Raw genomic sequence first — 24,824 nt, 5'->3', positions numbered from 1 at the left:
AAAGCATTTGCCTCATTCCAGAAAATAGTGTCTGTGCAGGCAGCAGAAATGTAACTTTTCATTTTCAGGTCTGTCACTACATTCAGGTTCCAGTCATGAATGTCCAGCAGCTTTTCAGGAGAAAAAAAAAAAGAAAAAAAAAAGCCTTCTAGCCGCTTTGAAAAGCTTACAGCAGTGCTCTTACATTTCCTTCTAGCTAGCGCTGCTTTATATCAAATGTTGCTCTTGACATTTGTGTGAATGTTGGCCTGTACAATGACTTGAGTATTTATTTGTTGACAGAGTTTTTATCCCAGCTCCCTCATTTTGATGGACTACCCCTGCAGCGGTTTTTGGGAGACAGAAAAAGAGTTACTGCTCCCTTTTACAGATGGGAACTAAAGCAAAGGGTTTGTCTGAAATCAGAGTTTGTGGAGGAGTCTGAATCTGGGCATCAGCTACCCCAGATCATCTGTTGTGTTTGAGAATAAGTCCATAGAACATTGGATCTGGGTCAGAATGAAGAACTTGTGCAACAAAGGAACAGTAGTCAAACAGATACACAGCTCCACAGCTCTCATTTTGCCTGGGACACATAAGTCAGGAAGATGTTTTTGGCAAGACAGTTGATGTCCAGCATTCGAAGAAAGGCAGAGGCAGCCTGGGGAAAAATGCAAGAACTTCAGCCAATGAAATAATCTTCCACAGGAGGCTTTTATTGTTTAGAAGCTAAAATTAAACCAGTAAATTATTCAATGTAATCTTGATGTCAACAGCTGTTGCCATTCAAAATGAGACCTTTTGCTGGTTTTGCAAATCTAATTACAATAGAGCCATTAGGGAAATGAAAGTGAGATCGCAAAGACACAGCCAGGATCTGTTACAGATTTGTCTTCCGCTTAGACCCTGTAAATCAGTTATGCAATAAGAAAAATGCTGCTACTGTAGGCGAAGAGTGTAAGAATAAACAACACAAGAAGACAAGCTTGCTGCAGGAGCTCCAGTCCTGCCTATAAAAGAAGTTGGAAGCACCAGTTCTGCTCAAACCTGACGAGCTCAGCTGCTGGCAATAGATTCACTGCCCAAAACTTGCATAAGACCTTCTATTGCCTCCTCTGTTGTGGCTGCTCTCCTGCTAGCTTTTGTGGCACAACTCTGTTTCACCTGGACCAGGAGAGCAGACACCTTCCCTTCCAGTTCCCCATGTGCACCTGGGTTTTGCAGGCTGGCTCTTTGCTCTCACCTTGCCATGCAGAATGCGGTTGAGAAGGGAGGCGTCTGCACCCTGTGGTGAAACTCTGACTGGATTTCTCTCTCATCTGGATACAAGCAGGAAGGGCATTAGGCAGCTGTAACTCAGCTTGCTGGTGTTCATTGGCAACCCTTAGTGATGCAGCATTCCTGATTGCTGAGTAGTTACATTATCATTTTGTCCATAACCTTCCAGCTTTCCCTTGTTTCCTATCTGCAGCCTTCTGCTCCCACTGAGTAGGTCAGAAAAGCTCTTCTGTGGTGTAACATGCAATCCCCAGAGCAACAGCAAGGTACTGGTAGTCCAGCTGCCAAAGACTTCTGGATTCCGTTGGCAAAAGCCTGGTCATCGTCCAGATGAGCTCTCTTTGCCATCAGTCAAGAACCAATCCTCACAGAAATCCTCATCTTCTTATTAAAGGGTTAACGTGTCTATGCTTAGGTGTTTTGGAACTCCTCCTAAAAACAGCTCCCCCCCAGATCTGGGTAACTATAGATACCTTTTCTAACGTTTCTCAAGGCTTTCTGGAATGTGGTGCTCTCTCTGCAGTTCTGGTAAACTGCAATGATCATAATGAGTGCCCTGGAGGCCTGAGGTTTATGCATTTTCCGTCTTCTTGCCAACATTGTCAGGATCTTGCTGGATATGCCCACAGAGAGAAGAGGAATCAATTAGTCTCCTTTGCTTCCAACACCGAGTTCTCTAGCTTCATATCCTTCCTTGAGAAATGAGCAAGTAAATCCCCCACCAGCACCACCAACCAGGATTCTTCAGTAAAATAGAATATGGGGGAAAACATACCTTGGTATTTATCTCTCTTGGTATTTGATCCACAACAGAATGGCACCGAGGAGCCATAATTGTACTCCAGCTAGCACGTCTGTTCTGCTCTCTGTCAGATGAGCTGCTGGAATAAAACCGACACGCTGGCAGTGCAGCTGAGGTGCTTGTCAGGAAGGGTTGAGCCGCCGCCGAGCACTGCTCGTGTTCGGAATTATCTCTCTCCTGCAGCGCTGCTCTCTCTCAGACGAGGTATGTGCTGAAACGGACTGCTAGTTCTCATCCCTCACTCCTAGTCAACCCCAGCCTTTGCTGTCTCAAAGGCAGGCGTCTGTCCCACCTCCGTGTTGCCTGGTTTTCCCACCACTTCTTCAAGGCGGATGATTGCTTAACACCCTGGAACGTGAGATGAGATTATTCCACTCTCCTCCTTTATTGAAGTGTAATGGCTACTCCTGTTAATAGTTGCGTCGTTATGCAGCCCTGTTAATGGGCTTACCTTGACCAAGAGAACTGTCGAGGAGTGACTTTCTTGGATGGAAGAGCTCTCCTCTTGGCCTTGCACCTGTGTGATAAAGCATCAGCTGCTTGAAGCCAGTTTGGAGCAGAGCTGGGGCGCAGGAGACAGCTATTGCATCTAATTCATGAGAGTTCAGAAAGCATTTGGCACCTCTTCTCGCAGAGCTATCCAAAATGGAACACTTTCACAGAAATAAAATACTAATTATATAATAGCATTTGACAGTCTGCTGCTTCACCAGGCAAGATACAAATGGGAGATCCCACTGGACACCTCCTCTCATGCCTCCTGAAAGAGATTTTCTCACAGGTTTTTCCTTTTTTTCTGGAGGAAATGCATTCCTCTTCTCCAAACTTTTACATTTTCTCCGAGCCAAGAGCAGAGATGTCATGGGAACCTTTTCAGCACATCTGTGATCCAGCAGGGGTATGAAGGCACAAGGACTCTCTTATCCATAAAATTTAGGCATGTTTCTAGAAAGAAATTCTAGAAATTCACCTATTTTGAATCTGGGTGGCCTCATGATGCAAATTCAATGGGGACAAACTTGGAATAAGAGAAGAGTTGTTGTTTTCTCATTCCAAAATCTCCTCCTATCTCCTTCTCCACTTAACTTCCTTAGGTGCATCCTTAGGTGCAGTTCCTCTTTCCTAAATGAATCCAAAGTTTTGACTCAACTGGCTTTATCCATAGCATTGGTTTTTCAGGTCTTTGACAGAAATAGGCTTTTTTTTTCTTGTCTAGAGTTAATCTTATTTATGCCATTTTATAATGAGTTTTGTTTCTTACCAGAGGGGAAGAAAAAGTGAAGTCATCTGGACTAGAAATTTGTGAAGTCATCTGACTAGAAATGGCTTTGCTATTCCAAATCTGTGAAAAATTAAAGACTCATCTTTCTATCTTACGCTTCTTAAGATATAATTCTTGAGAGAGTTGGAAAAATGATCGTTTCAGAAGAAAAAAAATCATTGTTACTCCAATTTTAAAACTGTTTTAACTCATCATTTTCTTTCAGAGGATAATTATCTGTAATGCTAGGATGAGATCCAAGAGTAATTTTCCATATAAGCTGTATGGGGCTATTGTAAAATATTGCGTATCTCATTAATAAATTGGGTCGTACCTATTAATGAGCTCATTTTACAGAGAGAACCTGGAAATGAAAATAGCCTGCAGACCCCAAGCAGAAGAAGGAACCTTGGGGGTGAATTGAGCACCCAAGTGATATATGGTTGTGTTATACTTGTACTCACATGTGTCAAAAAGCCTGGAACCAAAGCAGTTATTTCCAGGGGAAAAATAACTGATGATTTTCTGGTGACAATCAGCTTGTTAATAGAACCAAGTGTTTGTTGCCATTCTTCACGTAATATTGTAATTTACAGCAGGACTGCCAGGCAAAGAGCATGGAACTGTGCAGTGTGACTAGGAGGGGTGGAAGTTGTACCTGGGCACTATCTTCTCCTTGGGAATGGGAAATCCAGTGAAGGAGATGATGATTTTGTTTAGAACAAAAATGAGGAGTATTTCAACTCGGACGTGGGTGAGGTCCAAACAGAGCGCTGAGTTCAGCTCCTATTCTTGAGGAGTCTGAGGGAACAAATGTAGCCCTGTGAAGTGGCTCCAAGACAATAGGCTCTTATGTTTGTCTGCCAGTTATCGGAGCTAGTAATGGGCTCGCAGCCCTCTAATTTGAAGAGGGCCTGCGTTTTATTTATAGCAAGAGCCTGAACTCGGCTGCTTTGACAGGCTAGGAAATGGAAGCTCTGAACGACTTTTTTCAGCTTCCTCCATTACTGAACTGTTTTTCTTCAAAATCCTGAGAATGCCTGCAAGAAAGAAGTGTTGCGTGGGACTGAGACTGGACAGAATTGAGACTCTGAAGCCCAAGGCAACTAAAATTCCCCAAAAAACCCACCTGTTAAGAATTCTCTCTGTCTCTTGAGTTGCCTTTAAATCTGCCCTATACACTTTATGCATTTTTCTGGCCACGTTACCATTTAATGAATCCATTTTATATCTGCATGTTTGCTGCTGAAGATCATTCCCGGGAAATCCCTGCAATCTCCTTCTGCATGTCCCAACTTTTACATACAAACAAGGATCCAAGGTAACAAACAAGATATAGGGTAGCCAATCATTCTGGTATGTGTGTTGTCAGAAGCGGGGAGAAGACAGTGCACTTGGATTCATTAAATTTGTTTTAAAAGGACCAAGTGATAGGTAAGTTAGATGCAGGAAAAGCTGATGAGATGCAAGTGATGAGGAAGTGGAAAGACGATCTCATAGGAGCATATTTAAGCCCCTTCAGATTTGGACAGGAGTCTCCTTATCTCCAACCAAGGTCCAAGAAGGAAACTCAGAGAGAGGTGGGAATCACATCTTAAATTCAAAATGCTTCAGCACAAGTGAGTTTTAAGCTTCTACAGGAGGAGATGACCTGTCAGTACGTGTATGGCTGAAGATCCTGTTACTAAAATGATCTTGTTAAATGTTAAATAAGTAAGTGGCTTGGTTTCCTTAAGATGCCAGGAGCTGAGGAGATGCCTTAAGATGCAGTCCCCATGACTACCGAGGGCCGTTGAGCACCGAGTGGTGTCAGGCTGTCTTAACCCCTAACAGCTCAACTCCACTTACTGTTTCTGAGAATCTGGACTACTGTGTAAATGGCATAAGTGACTTTCTGCTCTTGGAAAGCGTTGGGAAACTCCACAAATATCCCTGTTTTGCAAGCAGGCGCTTTGCCCGGGGTTGTGCTGTAGTGATGCTGCATAAAGTGATGCTGAGTTTTCCTTTGGTGGAGGATTCTTGACAGCATCCGAGGAATAGATACTTGAATCAGAAGAGGAAGATGCTTGAATCAGCAGAGACACTATTTTGCTGTTTCTCTCCCATCCCCAAATTGCACGTTTGAGCTTCCCTGATAAAAGTACAGTCAGCTGCCAAAATATTCCTGCAGTCACCCCAGCTCAGGAGTTAGAACGGAATGAGCAATTACAGGGAAAAGAAGTTTTGCATTGTGGTCCTGGAGGTCTGGAGTGTTGCAAATGAGCAGCTTCTGTGCAGTAATCACTGGTTTGATGATGCAAAGTATATCCAAAATGAGCAACTCTATTGTCAGGCCTCCCACGTATGCAGGTGAAACCTGCCTTAAGTACCGTTTGAGCCAAGCTTTGTCCAACCTCAGAGCGCTGTTTATGTTGCTATTATTGTTCCCATCACAACTTGTTTTTGACGCGGGCTATAATTTCTGGTGCCTTGGGTCCCTTGAGAATTATAATTAAGAGCGCAGCGCCAAGCGGGGATTCCAGCTTTTTAGATATGTAAATAACAGATTTCTCTCTTTCTCTCCTTGTTTTCGATCGGATTTGCTGCAGGTGCATAGGTCCACGTCTCGAGGACTGCATCGGCCTCATGGATAGGTACTTGCTGGGTCATCGTTCCCTGTGTGTCCTCCCATCCTCCACGTGTGGACAAGGGCGCATGCGTGTGCATGTCCTTGTGAATGGCAAATGACGTCTCTTGTTCTGTAATTGCCTGCAGGTGTAGAGGTCCCGCTAGTCATGACTGCATTTACTATCCATGGACACGCCAGTCCACTTTACCACAACATGCTAGGTAACATCCACCACTTTTCCATTTTTATTTATTTATTTTTTTCCCTACATGAGCTCCTTCTCTAGTTACCATAGGAACGTTATACTATCCAGTTTGGCCAAAAATGCAGGTCGTGCGGAGAATATAATGTGTCCTCAACGTGAAGTCATGCCTCTGAACTTGCAGATTTACCATTCAGATGTCAGTTAAGGTGATTTATGCATTTATGGACATTAGAAAATGCATTTTTAAATATTTTATATATTTATTCTGGGATTAAGACAAATCAAAAAAGATTGAAATCTACATTTTTTTCATTTTTGTGTTTTTTATAGGGCAGAACTTAAAAGTTAAAGCTTCATTTTATTTTATACTTTTTTGTGGAACAAAGTAAATGTGTCAGCAAATATAAGTATCTTGCACAGTTCACACTGCATTCGCTATCTGGTATTTTTTATTTTCTGCTTTAAAAGAATCATAACTTTGCAGCAGGTGTGTTTTTCAGTAGTGATCCCCAAACCAAACTTCTTTAGGAAAAATCCCCAAAGTTTCTAGCTACATTGTATTTGCTTTTATGAAAACCCTTTATTGCCATTGGTGTTGTTTATTTTTAAATTCAAAGTGGTTAATATGACTTTCAGGCTATGGGGCTACTGTCAGGAGCTAGAACTAGATGGAAAATGCATCCTTTCGATCAGTTTCACCTCACTGAACATACTAGTTTTTTTTTTTTAACCTTGTCATAGAAGTCAAATAGGCTTAAAGTTCAGATTTGAAACTTTAAAAAAAAAAATTAAAAATAAAGTGGTCCTTAAAGGTATGTACCTACTGTGGAGATCACAACTTTCTAGCTGTGTTAAAGGAGAACATGTTTAGTTGTGATGGGCAAAACTCTAGAAGTGCTACCATCTAATCCATCCCTTTCATTAAATTGGTAACTGTTTTGACATGATTCAGAGATCAGTGATTAGGCAATGGGAGAAAACTTGAGTTTTTCAAGTTTGTGTGCTTTTGGAACCTTTCCATTTTGGGGGGTATCTGGTTTGAGATAATTTTGTGAGGCACTCGTTTTGAGATGTGCTCATCCAAACAGAGATGCTCCAAACCTGCAATCAGCTTGAAAAGTCTCCATTTCATTAACTTCACCCTAAGCATAAAAGTAGAGGATGTATTGTTATTTAAATGAATTTAAAGGGCTTACTAAAATACTGGAAATGAAGGACATGCTTGTTCACACTTCAGCTCAACTGGCACAGCCACAAAACTTCATTTTGCCCTGGGATCGTTCAGATAATCTGTGAGTCTCTGGGGCTGCTGCCTAGTACCCACCAAGCCAATGGAAAGATTCCTGTTAAACACAGTAGGTGTTAGTTTGAACCCTGTGTTTAAAAAGCAAGAGTGAAGTTAGAGGTGTGAGACCTCACACGTGATTTTGCAGTGGCAGGAAGGTGTTTTCTAGTGTCAGGCTTCAGTTGTGCATCAGCAGACGAGGCTTATTTTGTGTTTAATTTTATGTAAGTCACAACATTTGTCTCCTTGATTCAGCAGACTACCAACATAATAAACCTACCTATAATGGAGGTGAAAATTAAATGTTTTAATCCATTCAAACGAAGTATTTTCTATTCACTATGACTGGCAATTGAGCCTCAAATATTTCCTTTCAGATCGTGCGGAATTTTTGGGTTCTATTTTGCTGAACATTCTTTTTTTTAGGAAATTGCTGCAGTGTTTATGTGATAAAATGCTAATCCACGCGTATTCTTTCACTTTCAAGCCAAAGAAGGAAATCTAGGGCTTTTATACTTGTATATGTATTAGATTTGTAAAATTGTACATTTTTGGTGCAAATGGTACCTTTTGAGCAAAGCTGCACTGGCAAAAGTGATACTTTTTATTCATGATAGATTTGTAAATCAAAATAGTGCCACTTTAGGTAGAACCTTCTTCGTGTCCCCAATTTTGTCCCCTTGTTAGGCTCACAGACGTTCTTAGAAAATTAATTTTAGCCTTTTCTGCAAACAAACGAGATCCTTCTCATCTCCTTCATCTGCTTCCATTTTCATACCAGTGTTTTTCTTTCCATTCCTGCGCTTTGCAAATTGTTGTTGCCATGATTCATTGGCTGGAGGGCTTTGCAAGAGTCTAGCAGGAGAGCAGAGAAATTGTCACTGTCATGTTTAATAAAGAGGAATCAGAGGTGCATCGCACAGCTTGTTTTCCAGATTTCCAGTGAAACTTCAAACAGCTCTTGTGCATGTGTTTTGTCCTGTGGAAAGGAAAGTCCTTTAGGTATTGATTGGCTTCCTGCATAGCTTTTTGTGTCCATTTCTTTTGGTTCCTTAACTGGAGTACAGTACTGTCCAAAATGATGGTAGAAATCCTGTTATTCCCCCTTTCTAGATCAGCATCACTTTGGCTGTTTACTCTTCCTCTAGACCGCTTCAGAGATGTTTCACATGATGGGTTAGTGGTCAGGTGTCCTTCCTCCACGTGATAAAGGACGCGTGTCCTTCCTTCACACGAGGAGCCGAATCTGTTTTCAATACAGTGCTCACCCTCACGAAGGCTCAAACCATGTTCTTAGCTATCAGAAGCAGTTGCTCTGAAGGGGTAAGTGTTGTCTTGACCAGCAAAAAGAGCTCTTGGGAGAAGGGAGCCCTTCTTCACTTAGGGTTTAGTGGCAAATTGCTGTTGTGGTTATTACAGCTCTTGATGGCCCCATGGGGACACAGTGTAGGTGACCTCGTGTCTCTGCTGCCTCCCCTTTCCCTCCTTCCTCCCTCCGCTACCAGGCCCATGCAGCAGGCAAGGACTTGTGTGCTGAGCTGCCTCAGCCTTTGATGCCAGGCCGTGGTCAGAGTTTTGACTTTAGGTGAAAGGAATAAGGAATTTTAAATATATTCATCCTCCTCATGATTCATCCAACTTGAAAAGAAGAGAGATGATCAAAGGTGGAGTTTGTGTGGTAAATCGGAAGGTGTAGGGAGAAGCCCGTGGTGGATTCGGGGTAGGAAGCAGTACCATGGCAGCGTGTTAGGCTGAGGCAAGCGATGTCTCTGTTGATTTATGCCCTAAGTAAATTCCATTTGTGTCTCCCTTTTAGCTACGAGAAGCTAATTAGCCAGGCCCACCGTTGTCAAGTGGTTGCATAAAGCCATGTGTAGATGTTAACACAAATTACAATGCTAATACTTCCTTTGTATCAACAAAGGACGTTCTCTCAACGAACATTCGCTTCTTAAACAACAAAAAAAAGCTGCTTTATGTGCTGTGTATGTGTACGAGAGCTAATTAATGGTAAACCCTGCCTAACACAGGCAGATCTTTTCATAGCTGCTTTGTCTCCCTGCACAGCGTGACTTCAATAGAGCTTCCCCGCAGCTTAGTGGCTCCGTGGTGATGATGCTGAAGGGAAGCCCACCTGTAATAAACTGTTAGTGTTCATTGCGCTCGTGGTGCTCTGCTCCGCTGTGCCGAGGAAAGCACTCCATACAGCCTGTGCTTTTATGGAATAATTAGAGTCACTTCTGGAGGAGCAGAGAGGAAAAAAATGTATGAAATAAGAGGAAAAATGGGTCTGCGAGTTCAAACTAAGCTGTGTGCCTGTCCTGATTGGTAGAAGATGCTACACTTGAGGTACTTCTAATATAACTCTCCCTGATGCTGAACCAAAACAGATCGTTGAAGAAACAGATTGTGGTTTTTGGGTTTTGAGATCTTTTTTTTTTTCTTTTCTCCCTAGGAGTTGAGATTAGGAAAAACAGACTGGTTTTGATCCTATGCCTGTGAATTGGGCAGAGTTTACATTTCCCCCTTTTAGGAGAGATTGTCAGAGAAATCCCCGTTCTGCACGAGAATGTGATGCTTCTGAACTAGACCTTTGCTGCGGTCACATTTATTGTCAAATCAACGTTTTGCTGCCTGGGGTTTAGCAGGAGTTTGTTTTGAGTATCTGTGTGGAAAATAATTTTGACTGAAACTAGAAGCAGAAAAAATAAAAGATGGTTGTACCAGACGCAGAGGGTCTTTGTGGAAAAATGAGAAGCAGTAGGAAATTCCCAGCTATCAAAAATGGATTGTGGGATTGAGTGGAAGACAACGTGCAGTCCTAGCTCGGTGATCACTGGTTTTCTTCTTCAACAGGCAATACAGGCTTTCTGCTCTGTGCCTTTTATAGGTTTGGCTACGCTAATGGTATGGTGCAGAAATAAGATTATGCCATGAAAAAGTGACTTTATTATACAGCAACAGTATACATATCTTGCTGCATTCCAGTGGGTTGCTTTTATAGCTTGAAATGTGGATTTAATTTAGATTTAATGCTGTTATAAATTATCTATTATTAAAATACAATCGTAGAGCTTTAGAAATATGTAAGTAGAAGAGTTGTTTAAACCTCAGTGAATGGTTTCTTAGTAATTCGTTAATATTTAATATCCCATAAATTAGAACTAAAGCTTGCAATCTTACTTCCAGTTCTTTTGTATTTAGACAATTTATGTGACAAACGTGGTTCTTTTCAGAGTCCGTCCAAGACTTAATTCTGTGCATTGGAGCTTCCTCAGCATGACCTGTCAGGGGATGAAGAGCAGCAAGTTTTGCACAGGATGGGAAGCCCTTGGTGGGGTTTTTATTTAGGACAGAACATTGATGGGCTGTGACTGTATCGTAGGTATTTATACCAGCAAGTCTGTATAGTTGGATCTCTCAAGTCAAAGCTACTATCTCAAATCTATGATAGGAAGGGGACTGCGTTTTGATGAGGGGTAGATTATTCCTTTTAATATCTAGCAAAATAATCTTGCAGGAATGTTCCCCACGTGCTTACTTTTCACAGCCTATTTAAGACCGGGCAAATATTTCTCGGTGTGATTAAAGCTAGAACACCTGTCTGGGAGAAAATGAAATGGCTGAAGTCTGAAAAAAGGCCCATTGAAAGTAGCAAAATGGCAATGCATTTCTGTGGAAGGATTATTAATTTTATTAATAATATATAAATTTTTCATGTAGTAGGTGCTAGAAAATTGACTGAAGTACAGTCAACCTTTGCAGTAAAATTATGTGAATCGTTTGTTCAAATAAGTTGAAAAATGATAGCCACAACAGAGAAAAGGCCTTTGGGCCTTCCTACTCCTTGTTCCCTTGAGCTATAAGAGCCATGGAAAATAACAGGGTCAACTGTCTGCCACAGCAGCTGGTATTGCTTTGGGGCAGGAGAGGAGGAGGTTTGTGGCCAACAGAGGAAAATGCCTGGGATTTGAAGCTGGATCACTGTTTCCCCATATGCTTGGCCAGCTGTACTCTGCGAGTTTATTAGGTATTGGAAGAGGAGTATTGTTAACAGCTGTAACATGCATATAAAAGGCATTACCAGCAATAAATACTGGAATGCTCCATCATGCCAAAATTTGGGAGGAGGAGGAACCGTTTCACCGAATGATCATTCACCTTCACGTGGACCATACTGTCCTGCAAAGTAATCATAATAAAACAGCTGTTCTAGGGTCGAGGTTACTCTGAGCAGTATCCTTACCACGGACACAAGCTGGTTTTCTAATCAAGTCACATCTGTGACTATCGAGATGATAGGAGGTTGCAGTGTACAGAAATGAGGGGGGGGAAAAAGAAATCATAGATACAGCTGAGAATAGAGACTAAGGGCAGTACTCTAAAAACCTGAGTTTCTTGGCTCCACTTACAATGTGTGAAGAGAAACAGATTCCTCTGGTGGCTGTGGGTATGGGAGGGAAGGTGGGTGGTTGAGAGCTTCCGAGTTGACCCTTTTCTCCGAACGGACCCTTAGGAAGTGCTGGTAGTTTGGCCCCAGTGGCGAGGAGCTGGCGGATGCTCCAGGCTCCGCGTCTGCCTCTCTCGCGTTGCCCCACGGCAGCACTGCTGGAGAGCAGCAACACGCCATGGTTTAGGAGCATCCCTGGGCATGCCACGCTGTAAGGGATGATTCTGTACAAGCCTGCTGTCAAAAAAAGCTTTGTTGGTTTTCCTTACCATTTTTCCCCATAATTGAATCGGATTGCAAGTTTTTTTTATACTAAACAGTGGAAAGAAGGGCTTTTTTTCTAGTAAGAACTAAATTCGTGGATATTTCTTTTATGTGCCTTCTGTAGTGCACTCGGGCTTAAGTCCAGCAGCTCCTTTTTGCTCCGAGCTGCTTACAGAGAGAAGCAGGCCAACCCTGGGGCCTGATGGACGAGGTTTCCCTTAGGGATTTGGAGGGTTTGGATATTTCATAGGTTGCATAGCTCAATTACAGAAAACACTTAACTGGAATTTGAATTCCTTACAGCCACTCACTGGTTGATTTGGGCAGGAAGAGGAGCCCTGTATGCGAAGGAGCTTCCTGCTATTGGTGGTTTAAAATAGACTGAGGTGATTTTGCTGCTCTGTGTTCTTTGCAGCTTGACTTACCACCAGCATGAAGTGGGTGTCTCTCCATGTCCTGCACGGGTACCAAGTGTTTCAGAGAACAAAGTGAATAACGAATTCATCACACGCCCGTGTCCTCAGAGACCTGCTTGTTTTTTTCCAGGCCTCGTGTTTCCCGAGTGTTTGTGTGAGCAGACACCTATCTGCATGATTGTTTGCAAGCTGCAAAGCAGAAAGTGGCATGTGTTAGACTGGAGCGAGCTGCCGTCTGAAAAGCTAACGAATTTCCATTAACACCGGTGGGAATTGGCTCCTCCTCGCAGTCAGGCTGCGAGGGCAAAGCTGAGCGCGGCTTGAAGCTGTTTCTGAAGCCCGTGAGCTTGAGTTGAGCCTGCTGCTGGGAAAGTTGTACCGGCTGGAGGGTGAGGGTAACTTTGCCCCGCCACTTCTGCTAGAACAAATAATAGATACCAAAACTACAGTGTTTTCCAGTGAGGAAAATGTTACAAAAACCTGCCCTAAATGCTCTTTTTATGCTCAGTTTAAGTGGCCGATTGTACAGCAGGAACTGCATGATCTGTGTGCCCCAGCTCCTGAAGCTGTGGTTACTTTCTGATTTAATCCTGACCCTGCATGCCATTGCTCCAGCTCCCCGAGCCACCTAGCAGCTTTTGTGTCAAATACGTTGCCTTGAGCTGCTCTCCATATTGCCAGTTAATGAAGAGCCGCCGCACAAACCCCCATGTCGGCGTGTGGGGGCCTACCACTTCTTAAGGAAAGTGCATTTTCCCATTCCTAATTTCCCATACAGGGACATAGGCAGGGGACAGGGTGCCTGGGTACCACTGGCCACATTTATTGCCTCTAACATGAGCACTTTATGCAGGGAGCAGCCTCCTGGGCCCGCGTGGTGGCTCTGGTTTCAGGGGAGCCACCAGCACCCGTCGTCACTGCGGTTCCAGCACCCTGTCTGTGAGCAAAACGTTGCTCCTCCCAACCTAAATGGGAAATAGGGCAAGTGCATAAAGAGGGTTGTCGTCTTCTTGATGGACTGGCTTCACCTTGGAGTCCAGTCTAGTGAGTTTGAACCAGCTTTCTGTCACAGATAAATCAATCTACGCTATGTGGGGCCTGACTAGGCATATTTTAAAGGCAACATTAATCCTTTTACTTAAAGCACAAGTCTCAAAGCAAAGTCATTGAGCAAGTTCTTAAGAGCAACCCCCCTTGTGTGGCAGAGGAGAAAAATCTCAGCCTAAAAACATCAGGGATGCAAAATGTTTATGGGGAAAGAAGCCCGTGAAAAAGACCCTGTATGGATACTGCAGTCAGAAAGGTGCTGTTGTTTATTCCTAGTCAAATATATTTACCAGGAGTTGAAACTGAGAAACTCAAACTCCCTGCTGCCAGGGTTAACTCCAGCTCGTTGCAGCAAGGCTGAGAATGGTTTATCCATCTCTGGACTAAAGGAGAAGCTGGTGGTCACCAGGGCATCAGCCAGCATCACTCGCAGGAGGAGGAAGGATCCTAATCTGATTGTGTGTGAGTCTTCAAACACCCTCGGATCAGGGGGAGAAGGGAGCCTTGTTCTGCAAAAGGAAGAACAAGCCCAAAACGAAGCAGAAACTTGGGACCCAGCTGCGTGAGCACCCCAATGTGCTGGCAGAGCCGGCTCTAGGAGCCTGCTGGGGATGGCTACACAGCAGGGAGAAGCTCCTCAAAACAAACTTGCATTTCCTTCTCACCAAAGTTGTTCATCTTCTATGTTTTAATACCAAGATTAGCATTCTAGGATTAGCCGAGTCTGCTAGATCTCTGATAGTGCAGCTGAACTCCCTGCTGAGGGAAGGAATGAGGATTGCGGAAAGTGGGAATTGCCCATCAGGAAAAACTGATGCTTTGTTAAAGAAACCTTACAAGAAGGCACGGATAACAAATATTAAAGCTGAAATATCACTATATCCCACTTGGATATATGGATAAACCTTAACTGGGAGTGGGAGCAAGAAGGCTTAAGTGGGCTCTTTAGCAGCTTGGCCTCAGAGCTGAGTTTACTTGCATGTCACACTGTGGGTTAACACCAGGGAGAGAAAAGCAGGTGTTCTGCCTTGTAGCATAGTTGTCTCCGTGGCCCAAAACTTGTGTCCTCTCCTTTTGCTCTGCCCTTCTGCCATGATCTGTAGTTCTTAGTCATAATGCCGTGCACTTATGGAAGTCAGTAATTAGGCTTTAATACTCAGTGCTCGGAGCAATGAGGGAGTTGCAGGTGTTTTGATGTTTTGGAGAGGATGGGATGATGATACAAGCCCCCTCTGAAGCATCCTTGGCTGCCTTGGCGTACTAACTTTGAGCTTTTTGTCCCAGTTTTGATATGTGGGGATAAGGATTAGATGCTTCTAAATATAAGAACACTGTGCATGTTTAGGAAAGACGTATATATTCTTCATTTCTCCTACGGGGTTACTGGAATCTCAACTTTCAGCCACATATGCACGCAGTTTTCAGTTTAGAAGGCAGGAGGTTTCACATGTGGTGATTCTGTGATTTTTTTCCTTCCCTCTCCCTCTTCACTGCCACCTTCTTCAGACATTAATTGTTGGTCTTCCTCGGCAGCGGGAGGAGTGGGCAATGGCCAAGTAATTATATGGGGGTGGAATTACGATTCAGGGCCACGTTTCGTGGACAGCTACTTTACAGCAGCATGAAAGCCCAGAAACACCATCAATTTTATTTTTCCTTCTCCGAGGTGGCTTTCCAGTGTGTAAATGATGGTAGTACCTGTATGAGCAGCTTCCCAAGGGTGGATTCCTGGTGCAGCTAGGAGGAATGTGAGCTAGGATCAACTCTGCACATATTTACACTGGATGGTCAGGACTGACATGCAGCTCTTTGCTTTGCCAGAGCCTTCCCAAGGCTTAACAGAGAAATAGGGTCTCGTTGCTTTTATTTATTTATTTATTTTAAAGTCTCCTCTTTGTTGGGGAAGTTTTTGTGTGGGCATCAACATTGTCAGTTTTCGTGGGATTACTTTTAGGTTGGCAGTGAGGTAGCCCGAGATGGGCAAATACAGCGAGCTGCATTCACAAACAGCAATTGCTGTGTGACAATAATGCAACAATAATGTAAATGGATTAAGCCTTTAATGCCATTGGAGATAAGGGGTTTGTGTGTCCAGCTGTGCTGAACCCTCGGTGCACAGGCAGAAAAGATTGGATTAAAACACCACAGCAAAATGGGAGATTTTGTCTTCAGGTGCCTCTCTGATCACCGCCACCTTGCAGGGATCTCTGTTAAACCACCTTAATAATAATATAAAAGAAAGGTAAACATCCTGTTAATGGAATTCACAGAGGTATTAAATATGAATTATTGCAAACATGAAGATTGTAATGAAATATAGTACAGGAGACTTGAAGAGGTTAGTGGAGTATTTAGAAAACAAGCTGCGGCTAATGACTGTAAGTAAAAACCCCAGGCAGGTAAGTGGCACAGACAAAGCCTAAGTGCTTGGAAAATAACTCGACGTGTGGCTGGAAGCCACGCTCAGCCCTGCTCCTGACGGGCATCGATGGCACCAGCAAGCAGAGAAGCCCCAGATTTGGCGTTTGCTCCACGGTCAGGCTTGGGCTTGGCTTAGTAGCACTGACTTAGGTCAGTAATAGTCGTGGGTTTGTTATGTGAGGGTGGCGGAGCGGGGGGTGAAGGTTGCAGCTCACTAATTGTGTTCAAAATAGAGCTTTTTCTGCATTTTAGTTGCTTGTTCAGGGCTTAATTATGGGGGTGGTTTGGGCATTCTGTATTCTTCCTATGCTTCATTCTGTAGCTTAATGATCTGTTTATATGCAGATCCTGGAGTTTTGGGTAGAATACACAGACCACTGAAATGCTGAGTTACTTACAAATATTTGACTAGCTAAGGGTTGCACTTCAAAGTAATTAACCTCCTTTACGGGCCTTTTAAAGATCAGAGGGGCTCGAGCAAGTAGGTGAATTTCAACTCTTTAAAAAATGTTTGACGTTAATGACTAGAGTAAAAGGTTCTTGTTTGGTTATTTTTAAGGTTTTTTGAATCGTTTTCTTTCAAATGACTAAGAACAATTAGAATTTCTTTTTAAAGTTGGTTGGAGTTGGCATGGTGGATCATAAACATTCATTTGAACCTTTATACTTTTAACAATAAAGGGATGCAAGCAGTTTAGAACTTCATTTTATTTCCTTGACTAGCCATTATGTCTCCTTTGGAACCGTTTACTCCTAATGGTCTATCATGTAAATGTTTTCAGTGTACATGGTACCATAAAACTGTAATTATTTATTTTGACAGCTGTTATGATGGTTATTAATAAGCATTTCAAAGCCTGGAGGTCTCTTTCCTGTTCTGTCAGTCTGTAGTTTCATGTTAGAAATATGATTTTTCAGGCAATGTAAAGAAAATAGATCCCTCTGTTGAAGAGCGTTGGTCAGAACTAGTTTCCTAAAGCTTTTGATGCCCAGGTCTCTTCAGGGTTGCCCACGAAAGAGTTTCTCATGTCAGCATCTTGGAAAGCCCACGTCAAATGAAGAGGGCCATAGTTTGGGGTGGATGTGTCAGGTCCTTTGAGATGACTTCTGCCCTCCAAATGCCAGAGTAGTCAAGTACAGACACTTGCCCCTCGTGCTTTGGCTTCTCCTTGGGCAGGAGCCTGGTTCTCTCCACTCGTGTATGAGGACCTGCAGACGTGGGCGCTGAGTGAGGCCGGGTGAAGCTCTGCAACCGCTGTCCTTCTGGTGCCCGTGTGGGACCTGCCTAACTCCAGCCTGCTGCGCCTTGGCGGTCTGGAAAAGCCAGTTAATAACCGCAGGTGGTGCTGCTGGAGAGCTGGAAAGCTGCGGGAATTACGGACACAGCAGAGGGACAGTGCTGTGCGGAAGCGGAGCCAGGCTTGGCGTTCTGCACCGGAGCTTGCTGGCTCCAGCCAGCACGGCGGCCTTTCGCTTTGGGCTTTGGCTCTCCTCAAAAGCAACAGCAAAGCCAGAGAGGTGCAGCCGTTAACTGCTGACCCAAATATTTATTCCTAGTGCTAATAAACCAAGAGTGCTGAGAGGCTGCTTCCTAGTAGGAATGACCTCCTTTGTTCCAGTGTTTGTTGTGGTGCGTCTGCTTTTTTTTTTTTTCCCTCCCCTAAGTGCACAAGCTTGTGAGTTAATTCACTTGGAGCTCAAGGAGGAGTAAACCTAGTTAAAGTGTTTGCAGGTGCCTCTGTGCTCATTTTGCCATTGCAGGTTTGCGTTTGCCATCAAAGTGCATGTTGTGTCACCTTGTCCACACAACTCCTCCCATGTGCATGGTGGTTTGAAAAACAGTAAAACTGATACACTGCTTTAAAAAAATAAAATAGCAATATTGCATCTTACTGTGTTTCCCCTGACTTCCTATTTGGACTGACTTAGAAACTCTGTTTGTAAGACAGTTCACAAGCTTTCCTAGGAATTGTGTTTTATATACCCAGCTATTCCTTGGTCTCTTTCCCTGCTTCCCAATAAAGTCTCTAATTCTGATTGCTAGAACTCCTCTGATTGCGGCAGGAGTTATTGGTGGCCTCTTCATCATCGTCATCCTGGGCCTGACGTTTGCTGTGTACGTTCGGCGCAAGAGCATTAAAAAGAAGAGGGCCTTGCGAAGGTTCCTGGAGACCGAGGTGAGGACTCGTCCCTGCTCCAGGGGTAGCTGCTCGTTTGGGGACATCCACAGAGCTCGTCTGGTTTTGTATCAAGGCTATTCAGGACCAGTGTAGTTACCAGTGGAGTCTGTGCAACGACTCTTCAAGAGCTCATCAAGGGCTGTTGGCTCCAGTGCCTGTATCACCTCTATGGTGCATACTTCGTCGAGTTGTTTGATAAATTAAATGTGTTTAATAAAACAAGGAGGACTTGGCAGGGGATTGCAGGACGAGCTCCACAGCTGTACTGGCAGAAAGTAGGTAATGGAGCTGTAGGGCACGGTTCTGTGCCACTCCATGCAGCCCTTGGATTTGTCAGGAATGGAGAGTGCACTCTGGAAAAAAAAATGTTAAAACCTGTGTCAAATCTTATCTTTCAGCTGTTGCAAAGGTGATTACTAGATCTCCTAAGCCCTACAGATCAGAGGTACTTTAGCAGTGATGATACTATGGAACTAGGATCCCTCTACTTAAGTAAAACTCAGGAATACTGTTAGCCAGTGAGTCTCTGATAGAGCTTTATTATTTATGCTGTTTTCTGTTCTGTTTTATCATAAGGGTCCTGCTCCCATTTATCTCCACTGCGTAGCCTGGGAGCAAATGATTTATGAATCCCCTGTCTGTTTCCTTAGGTAGCTTTGTGTTTGACCGGATTTTGTGTTGCTTGTTAAATACTGTTCAGTTATTTAGAAAATATGAGAAATACCCAGTGCTTTTAGATGCATAAATCTTGCCATGGTATGAGCCCCTACTTAAACTGAAGTGATTTATGCACGGATTTTTCATTGCGTTTGGAAGATACTGGCTTGAAAGTCCCAAGTCTCATTCTGCTTTTGGTCAGACACAAGCTGTGGCTGACAGCAGCTCCTCGGGGAGGAGAGTCTCCTGCCGAACGTGTGGGAAAGCTGTTATCTGGGCTTAGAAACTGAGAATTGAGTCAGTAGCATCCTCAGCTAAACAAACAGACTGCTGCGGCTCCAGCTAAAGACTTTATTTCTGGCTGAAGGCTACGGCAGACCTGCTCTTTCCGTGGCTCCTTCTCAATAAAACTCCACAAGCATTAGGTTATCCCCAGCACTTCCCCTCCCTGCCACAGCTCTGTTGGCCGACTGTGGCAGAGAAGCCATTTCATCCTCTGCAGACTAGAAATAGGGAAATACTGGAAATAATATTGGAAATGCTGGAAATACTGTCTCTCTAACTCTTTTTCTCTTGCAGCAAACCTTCTTTTACCACCTAAACACTGGGCATCTAATTGCAAAGGAAGAGAGAGGACAGTATTACACCTCACAAGTTATTTCTGTGATTCCCTGACTTGTTGCTGGTTATTTTTGTTAATTTTTTCTCTTCCTCTGCTAATTTCCAGCTAGTGATACTGAACAAAAGCAGCCGGGTCAGCTAAGGAAGCATCCACGATGCTAACAGAGCCATAGCAGTAATTGAGCTCAGACTGCAGCATGTCAAGCCTTGCAGACAGGCAGCGTGGAAAGCCCGAAGCGGCCTCCAAACAGTTAGACTGGGAGAAACACTGAGTTATTTTCTCATCCTGCAAAGAAAAAGGCGTTTTTCTTCCAGTGTTTTATTTTGGTTTTCAAGAAGCGTTGGTTTTCTGGCAGAGGTGGCACCGTGTTGAGACCTGAGTGGTGCTGTGCTTCGTTCATCAAGGTTCTTCAGACATGTTTTTTGTCTTGGGCAGATGTTTAATTGTGCCTTTTTTCAGTAAATAGATAAATTACAGGCATGCTGTTAAGAAATCCTGTCCTTAAAGTTGTCCTCCGAGGTGGTGTAGCAGAAGTTCAAAAGAGCGGTCCCTTCCCCAAAACAGAATAAAAACAGGATGAGCCATTAAGTCAAGGGTGTTAAAAGGAAATATGACTGACTTGAAAGGCGCTGAAATAGGCAAAAATTGCAGTTGTTGCACTCATAATAAATGCCGTATTTCTGTCCTGAAAATTTTTTTACTGCTCCATTTCAAAAATCCTGGGGTGTGTCATTGTGACACACCAGTTCAATTTCTAGTTTGTAATTCCATCACACAATTCCTGTTGGGAATTAGTGCGTACTGAGTGAGGACTTTTTTTCCATAAGGTTTCCTCATTTCTTGGCATTGCTGATGTACTTTAAAGGTCTCCTAGAGATCTCCTCCAGCCTGACAGATCAGTAGATCTCATTGTTTTATTCCAGTGTTGGAATGGATCTTCTTGTCACATTTTCAGATATTTAACACTGTTGGATTTGTCTTGACAGCTCGTGGAACCCTTGACCCCAAGCGGCACAGCACCCAACCAAGCACAGCTTCGTATCTTGAAGGAAACGGAGCTAAAACGCGTCAAGGTTCTTGGCTCTGGAGCCTTTGGAACAGTGTACAAGGTATGGATGTATCTTTGCTGTGCACAGCAGTGCTCATTCTTCATTTAATATTTGGACAGTGAAGTTTTGCACTGCAGCTGAGCATCTCGTAGCATTCGAGATGTGGCAGGAGCACGTCTTCAGGCTAAAGTCTTGGTTTCAGGTTTAATCAGACATAAAAATGTTGCTCCTTGGTGTGGTTAGATCTGTTAATTTACAAGTAGGTTCTAAGAGCAGAACCTGCCCAAGAAATTCCTCATTGGTTAAAGAAATCCTGCTCGCCACATCCATATCCACATGGCATGCGGTAGTTCTTCAGGAACAGGTCAAAGAGCCACCACACCATCTGAAGGAAAGGAGATAGGTCAGATCATTGATGCATGTTGGTCTTCAAACTGGGGGAAAATGGAGGAAATGCAGACTAGGGGACAGCAATACAGGGCCATGGGAATACATTTTGAAATAATCAGGTCCGAAGCACAGAATAAGGTGATACAGGTAGCATATAGTTGTCAAGAAAGCAGCAGTAGAAAAGATGGGTGGAAAGACAGCCCAGGAGATGCATAGCTTGTGAATTTTAACAGTGAGGTTTATTTTTTAGGCATCTTGGCTTTAAATTCTTAGAAAAGATTTGGTCAGAGAAATAGCCCTCAAGCGCTTTACTCAAAATAGATTATTCTTAAGGTGTGATATGTCTACATTATAGTATGACCTACCTGTTGCTGATACTCAAGAGTTGGAATTAAGTGGATTTAGTGTAAGAACAGTACAGAAAATCCAGACTTTTGTTTCATATTGTGGGAAGCAATAGGTGTTTTGCTGTACTTAGCAAAACTGTGATTGTGACTAGGAAGACAAAACAGGTGCAATAATAAATCTTTCATGTTGCCTAAGTGTCTTGCTCTTGTATAAAACTAGTTTTATGGATGTTTTTATTTTATAACTCTTGTGTATTCTGTCTTAAGAGGTTCCACAGTCCATAACAAAATACTGCCCAGTCCATAACAAAATGCAATGAGAAGGAGTCTCTGAATGAAGATGTCATTGTCGTCGTCTTTTTAGTCTTAATGCCATTTTTCCTTGTCTTTCTAGGGTATTTGGGTCCCTGAGGGAGAAACTGTAAAGATTCCTGTGGCCATTAAGATCCTCAATGAGACCACTGGTCCCAAAGCCAATGTGGAATTTATGGACGTAAGTAGGACATGATCCGCTTCACTTAGCCTTAGAGGGGGGTCCTCATTGTAGAACACAGAGATTGCAAAAAGAAGTTTCTGCTTGTTTTTTTGTTTCCTTATTTTTAAATAATAGAGGAAAGATTGTGAGCAGGACCAGCATTGTCCTGATGTTCAGCTCTACAATACCATGTCCCTAGAAAAATTTTAGTTGTTCAAATATTTTTCGTAGGGGCCATCTCCCTCTTGCCCACAGTCCTTGATGAGCTCTCCATGCATGACATGAATGCGTAGCATTCTCTGTTGCAGCAGTGTTTAAAAATAAAATAAATTGCAGCCTTGCCTGAGAATAGGTGAGTTCCGCTTCACTGAAACGATACAGTTAGACATATCTCCATGGTGCAGTCCTCTGCCCAGTGCAGTTCACTGTTGGTAGATATTTATTCTCCAGAACTGTCAGTAAGTACATTGGGTACGGTGTTACTGAGGGGCTGGGTTTTTCACCATGCTGATATCATGGGCCTTAAAATGCCTGGAGGTTTCTTATGGGTGGGCATGCCAACAGCAGAAAGCAGAGTCTCTTCTGTCTACGTAGCAGATACTTTATCTTCCTGTGGCAGAGAAGTGAGTAAGAGTTGTTGTGTTGGAGCGTCACACCATGGAGTTGAGTCTTCGCTGGCGTAGAGCCCTGCTTTCAGCAGCTCAGCTTCAGCTCTCTCCTGCTTTAATCTTCTTCAGAATGAAGCACTGGGAACCTGGGAGCTGTCTGCAACAGCAAAGCATAGAAGGGAGGAAAAGATTTGTGAAAATACAGTGGGTTTTAAAAGCCCATTTATTTTCCTTATCTAGAAGATCGTTAGTAAGAAGCAAAGATGCTAATTTTTCAGATGTTTTATGTTCTCAGAGACCATGTGCTCAGTGTTGATTTCTGAGTCCAGATTGGACCTCACTGACACGCTGAACATGCAGGCCATGTGCAGTGGCAGTTTTTGACAAGTCACAGGAATTTGCACGTTTTTGTAACTCCTGAATTATTAGATTCCTCATGTGGACTTTAAAATTACACTGTACTTTTACATCTTGAAGATCTGTTCAGTGTGTAAGTTTAATTTGATTAGCACTAACACGACTATAAACCAAAAGGGGATTTAATTCTCATTATATTGTCTACATTGTCATGTAGAAATGAGTAGATCTGTACAATTACTATTGTAGATACTTCAGACAAATTATTGCATGTGAATTTTCAAGCAGGCGAGCTAAGGCTGTATAGATCAATGTATATTCTGTGCTCTGCACAGAGCACCACACATTCATGCTGATGACATCAGTAATCATTGTGCACAAAAATAACAAAAGAGAAAAGCATTTCAGCTGCACTCGAAAGGAATGAATTGCCCTAAAAGGACAAGGAGGATGAGATGTTTGCTTAATGGACAAAATAATGACCAAGAGTGCTGCTAATGGTTGATCTCCAGAAAGAAAAGATCTGGTTTTCAACGTTTTTCTGAAGCAAGTGTGCAGGGAGTGGAAGCCCCCTGAACAGGAGCTGTGCTCGAGGCTGCTGGCAGCGTTCAGCGCTCTGCGTTCTGGCCTCCAGCAAAGCAAATTGGTTGTACTTAATATTTAAGTCATACTTAGTGAGTCAGTGCAATATTTCAGCTCGTAGCAGGACTGGATCCTGTGTATTTATATAGTAGAAAAATAATGCTGTTATCTCCTTTCTTGGTGTTGAGTAACCTTGAAGCACTGTCCAGATAAAACATATAGTCTCCGTTGAAAGGCAGAGTTGCCTGCCTTAATTCAGTGGACAACGTTTGCCTCTGGGGTATACATCATAATGTCTGATAAACAGCTCAGGAATTAGGAAGGTTTTTGGAAAGGAGAGATGATAACTGAGGTGCAGCTACATTAGGAGAAGTTCTATTTTTGACAGTCCTCCGTGGGCTTCTGATGCAGTGGTCAGAAGGTGAGCAAAAAATAACATTGAGTTTTGGAATAATAATAACCTCGCCATTGTGATAGAAGTCACAGTGAAAAGTGCCAAGGTATTTTGTGTTAACACTGCATTTGATGTATGTAGAGTAATCTATAACATCCTTTTCTGTGTAGGCTTGATGAGGAGGCAGATTTAATTTCATCCTTTTGAGTAATTGCTCGTGTGATTGTGTAGAAATTCCTGCTATCTCGCTTCTTAACCAAGTAATCTATTTTCTGAAATAAGCTGCTTAAGGAGATACCTTTTATATAATAGGAGGACTGAGATATTGTTTATGATTTTAATGTGGTTAGTCCTTCCTTTTGCAGAGAGGACATAGTTTTAAACGGAGAAGTTATCGGGAGGAGACGAGGTAGCTTAATGTCTTCATTGCTCTGCAGTAAGTTGTAGTGGGAAAACGTGTATCACCCCTTCTCACTCTGAGGTTTCAGCCAGTATAACTGTGCGAAAACTTGAGAGTATGTGATACTATTAGAAAAACCCCTGCTTGAGCAGGAAGGTTGGAGTAGATGATCTCTAGAGGTCCCTTCCAACCCTGAACATTCTGTGATTCTGTGAAAATGTGTAATCTTGTATGAGAGACGTGTTGTCCGAGTGTCTTGTATACTGGTTATCAACGGGGACAGGAGCTTGGTGGGAAGGAGGTGGCTTGATGGTGGCTCAAACCCTTGGCTTTCAGTTTTTCAACGGCTTGTGCAGTGCAGGTGTGCCCTGGTCAGCAGTCACTTCTGGCTCAGCTGTCTGTGTCCTTGTGCTTGCAGTAGAACTTACCTGCAGGAAGAGCTGCTGGCGAGGGCAGTGGCCCGGCCTGCAGGCTCGGGTCCAACTGGTGCTGCCTGCAGGATGCGAGCGGGAAGGTGCTCTGCGAGCTGCTGACCTGCTGCTCCACCTTGGGCCAAAGGAGTGAAGAATGAGAGGCTGGCTCCTGGGCTGTCACTTCAGCACTCGGAGCACCCGCTAATGGGGCTTTAATGACTCTAATGATGCAGTGCATGATGTTAGCACCTGGCCAGACACCTCCCATCAGGAGATGATGAATTGGCTGACACAAAAAAGGACATTCCCTGTATGGAATTTTTCTTCTGGGTGT

General features: G+C 43.3%; 1 protein-coding gene across 1 annotated transcript in view; it reads left to right on the top strand.

The window, feature by feature from the left end:
- The window catches only part of ERBB4 (erb-b2 receptor tyrosine kinase 4), a 230,684-nt gene that overhangs the window by 121,939 nt on the left and 83,921 nt on the right, over positions 1–24,824 (top strand). The window contains 5 exon segments of the mRNA XM_026048458.1: positions 5,909–5,953; positions 6,075–6,149; positions 18,061–18,193; positions 20,462–20,584; positions 21,656–21,754. Of these exon segments, the coding sequence (XP_025904243.1) occupies positions 5,909–5,953; positions 6,075–6,149; positions 18,061–18,193; positions 20,462–20,584; positions 21,656–21,754 (475 nt within the window).

This window comes from Nothoprocta perdicaria, unplaced genomic scaffold (genome assembly GCF_003342845.1).
Source record: "Nothoprocta perdicaria isolate Ctin4 unplaced genomic scaffold, notPer1 scaffold_11, whole genome shotgun sequence".
Classification (NCBI taxonomy): domain Eukaryota; kingdom Metazoa; phylum Chordata; class Aves; order Tinamiformes; family Tinamidae; genus Nothoprocta; species Nothoprocta perdicaria.
This window is presented reverse-complemented; position numbering and strand designations above follow the sequence as displayed.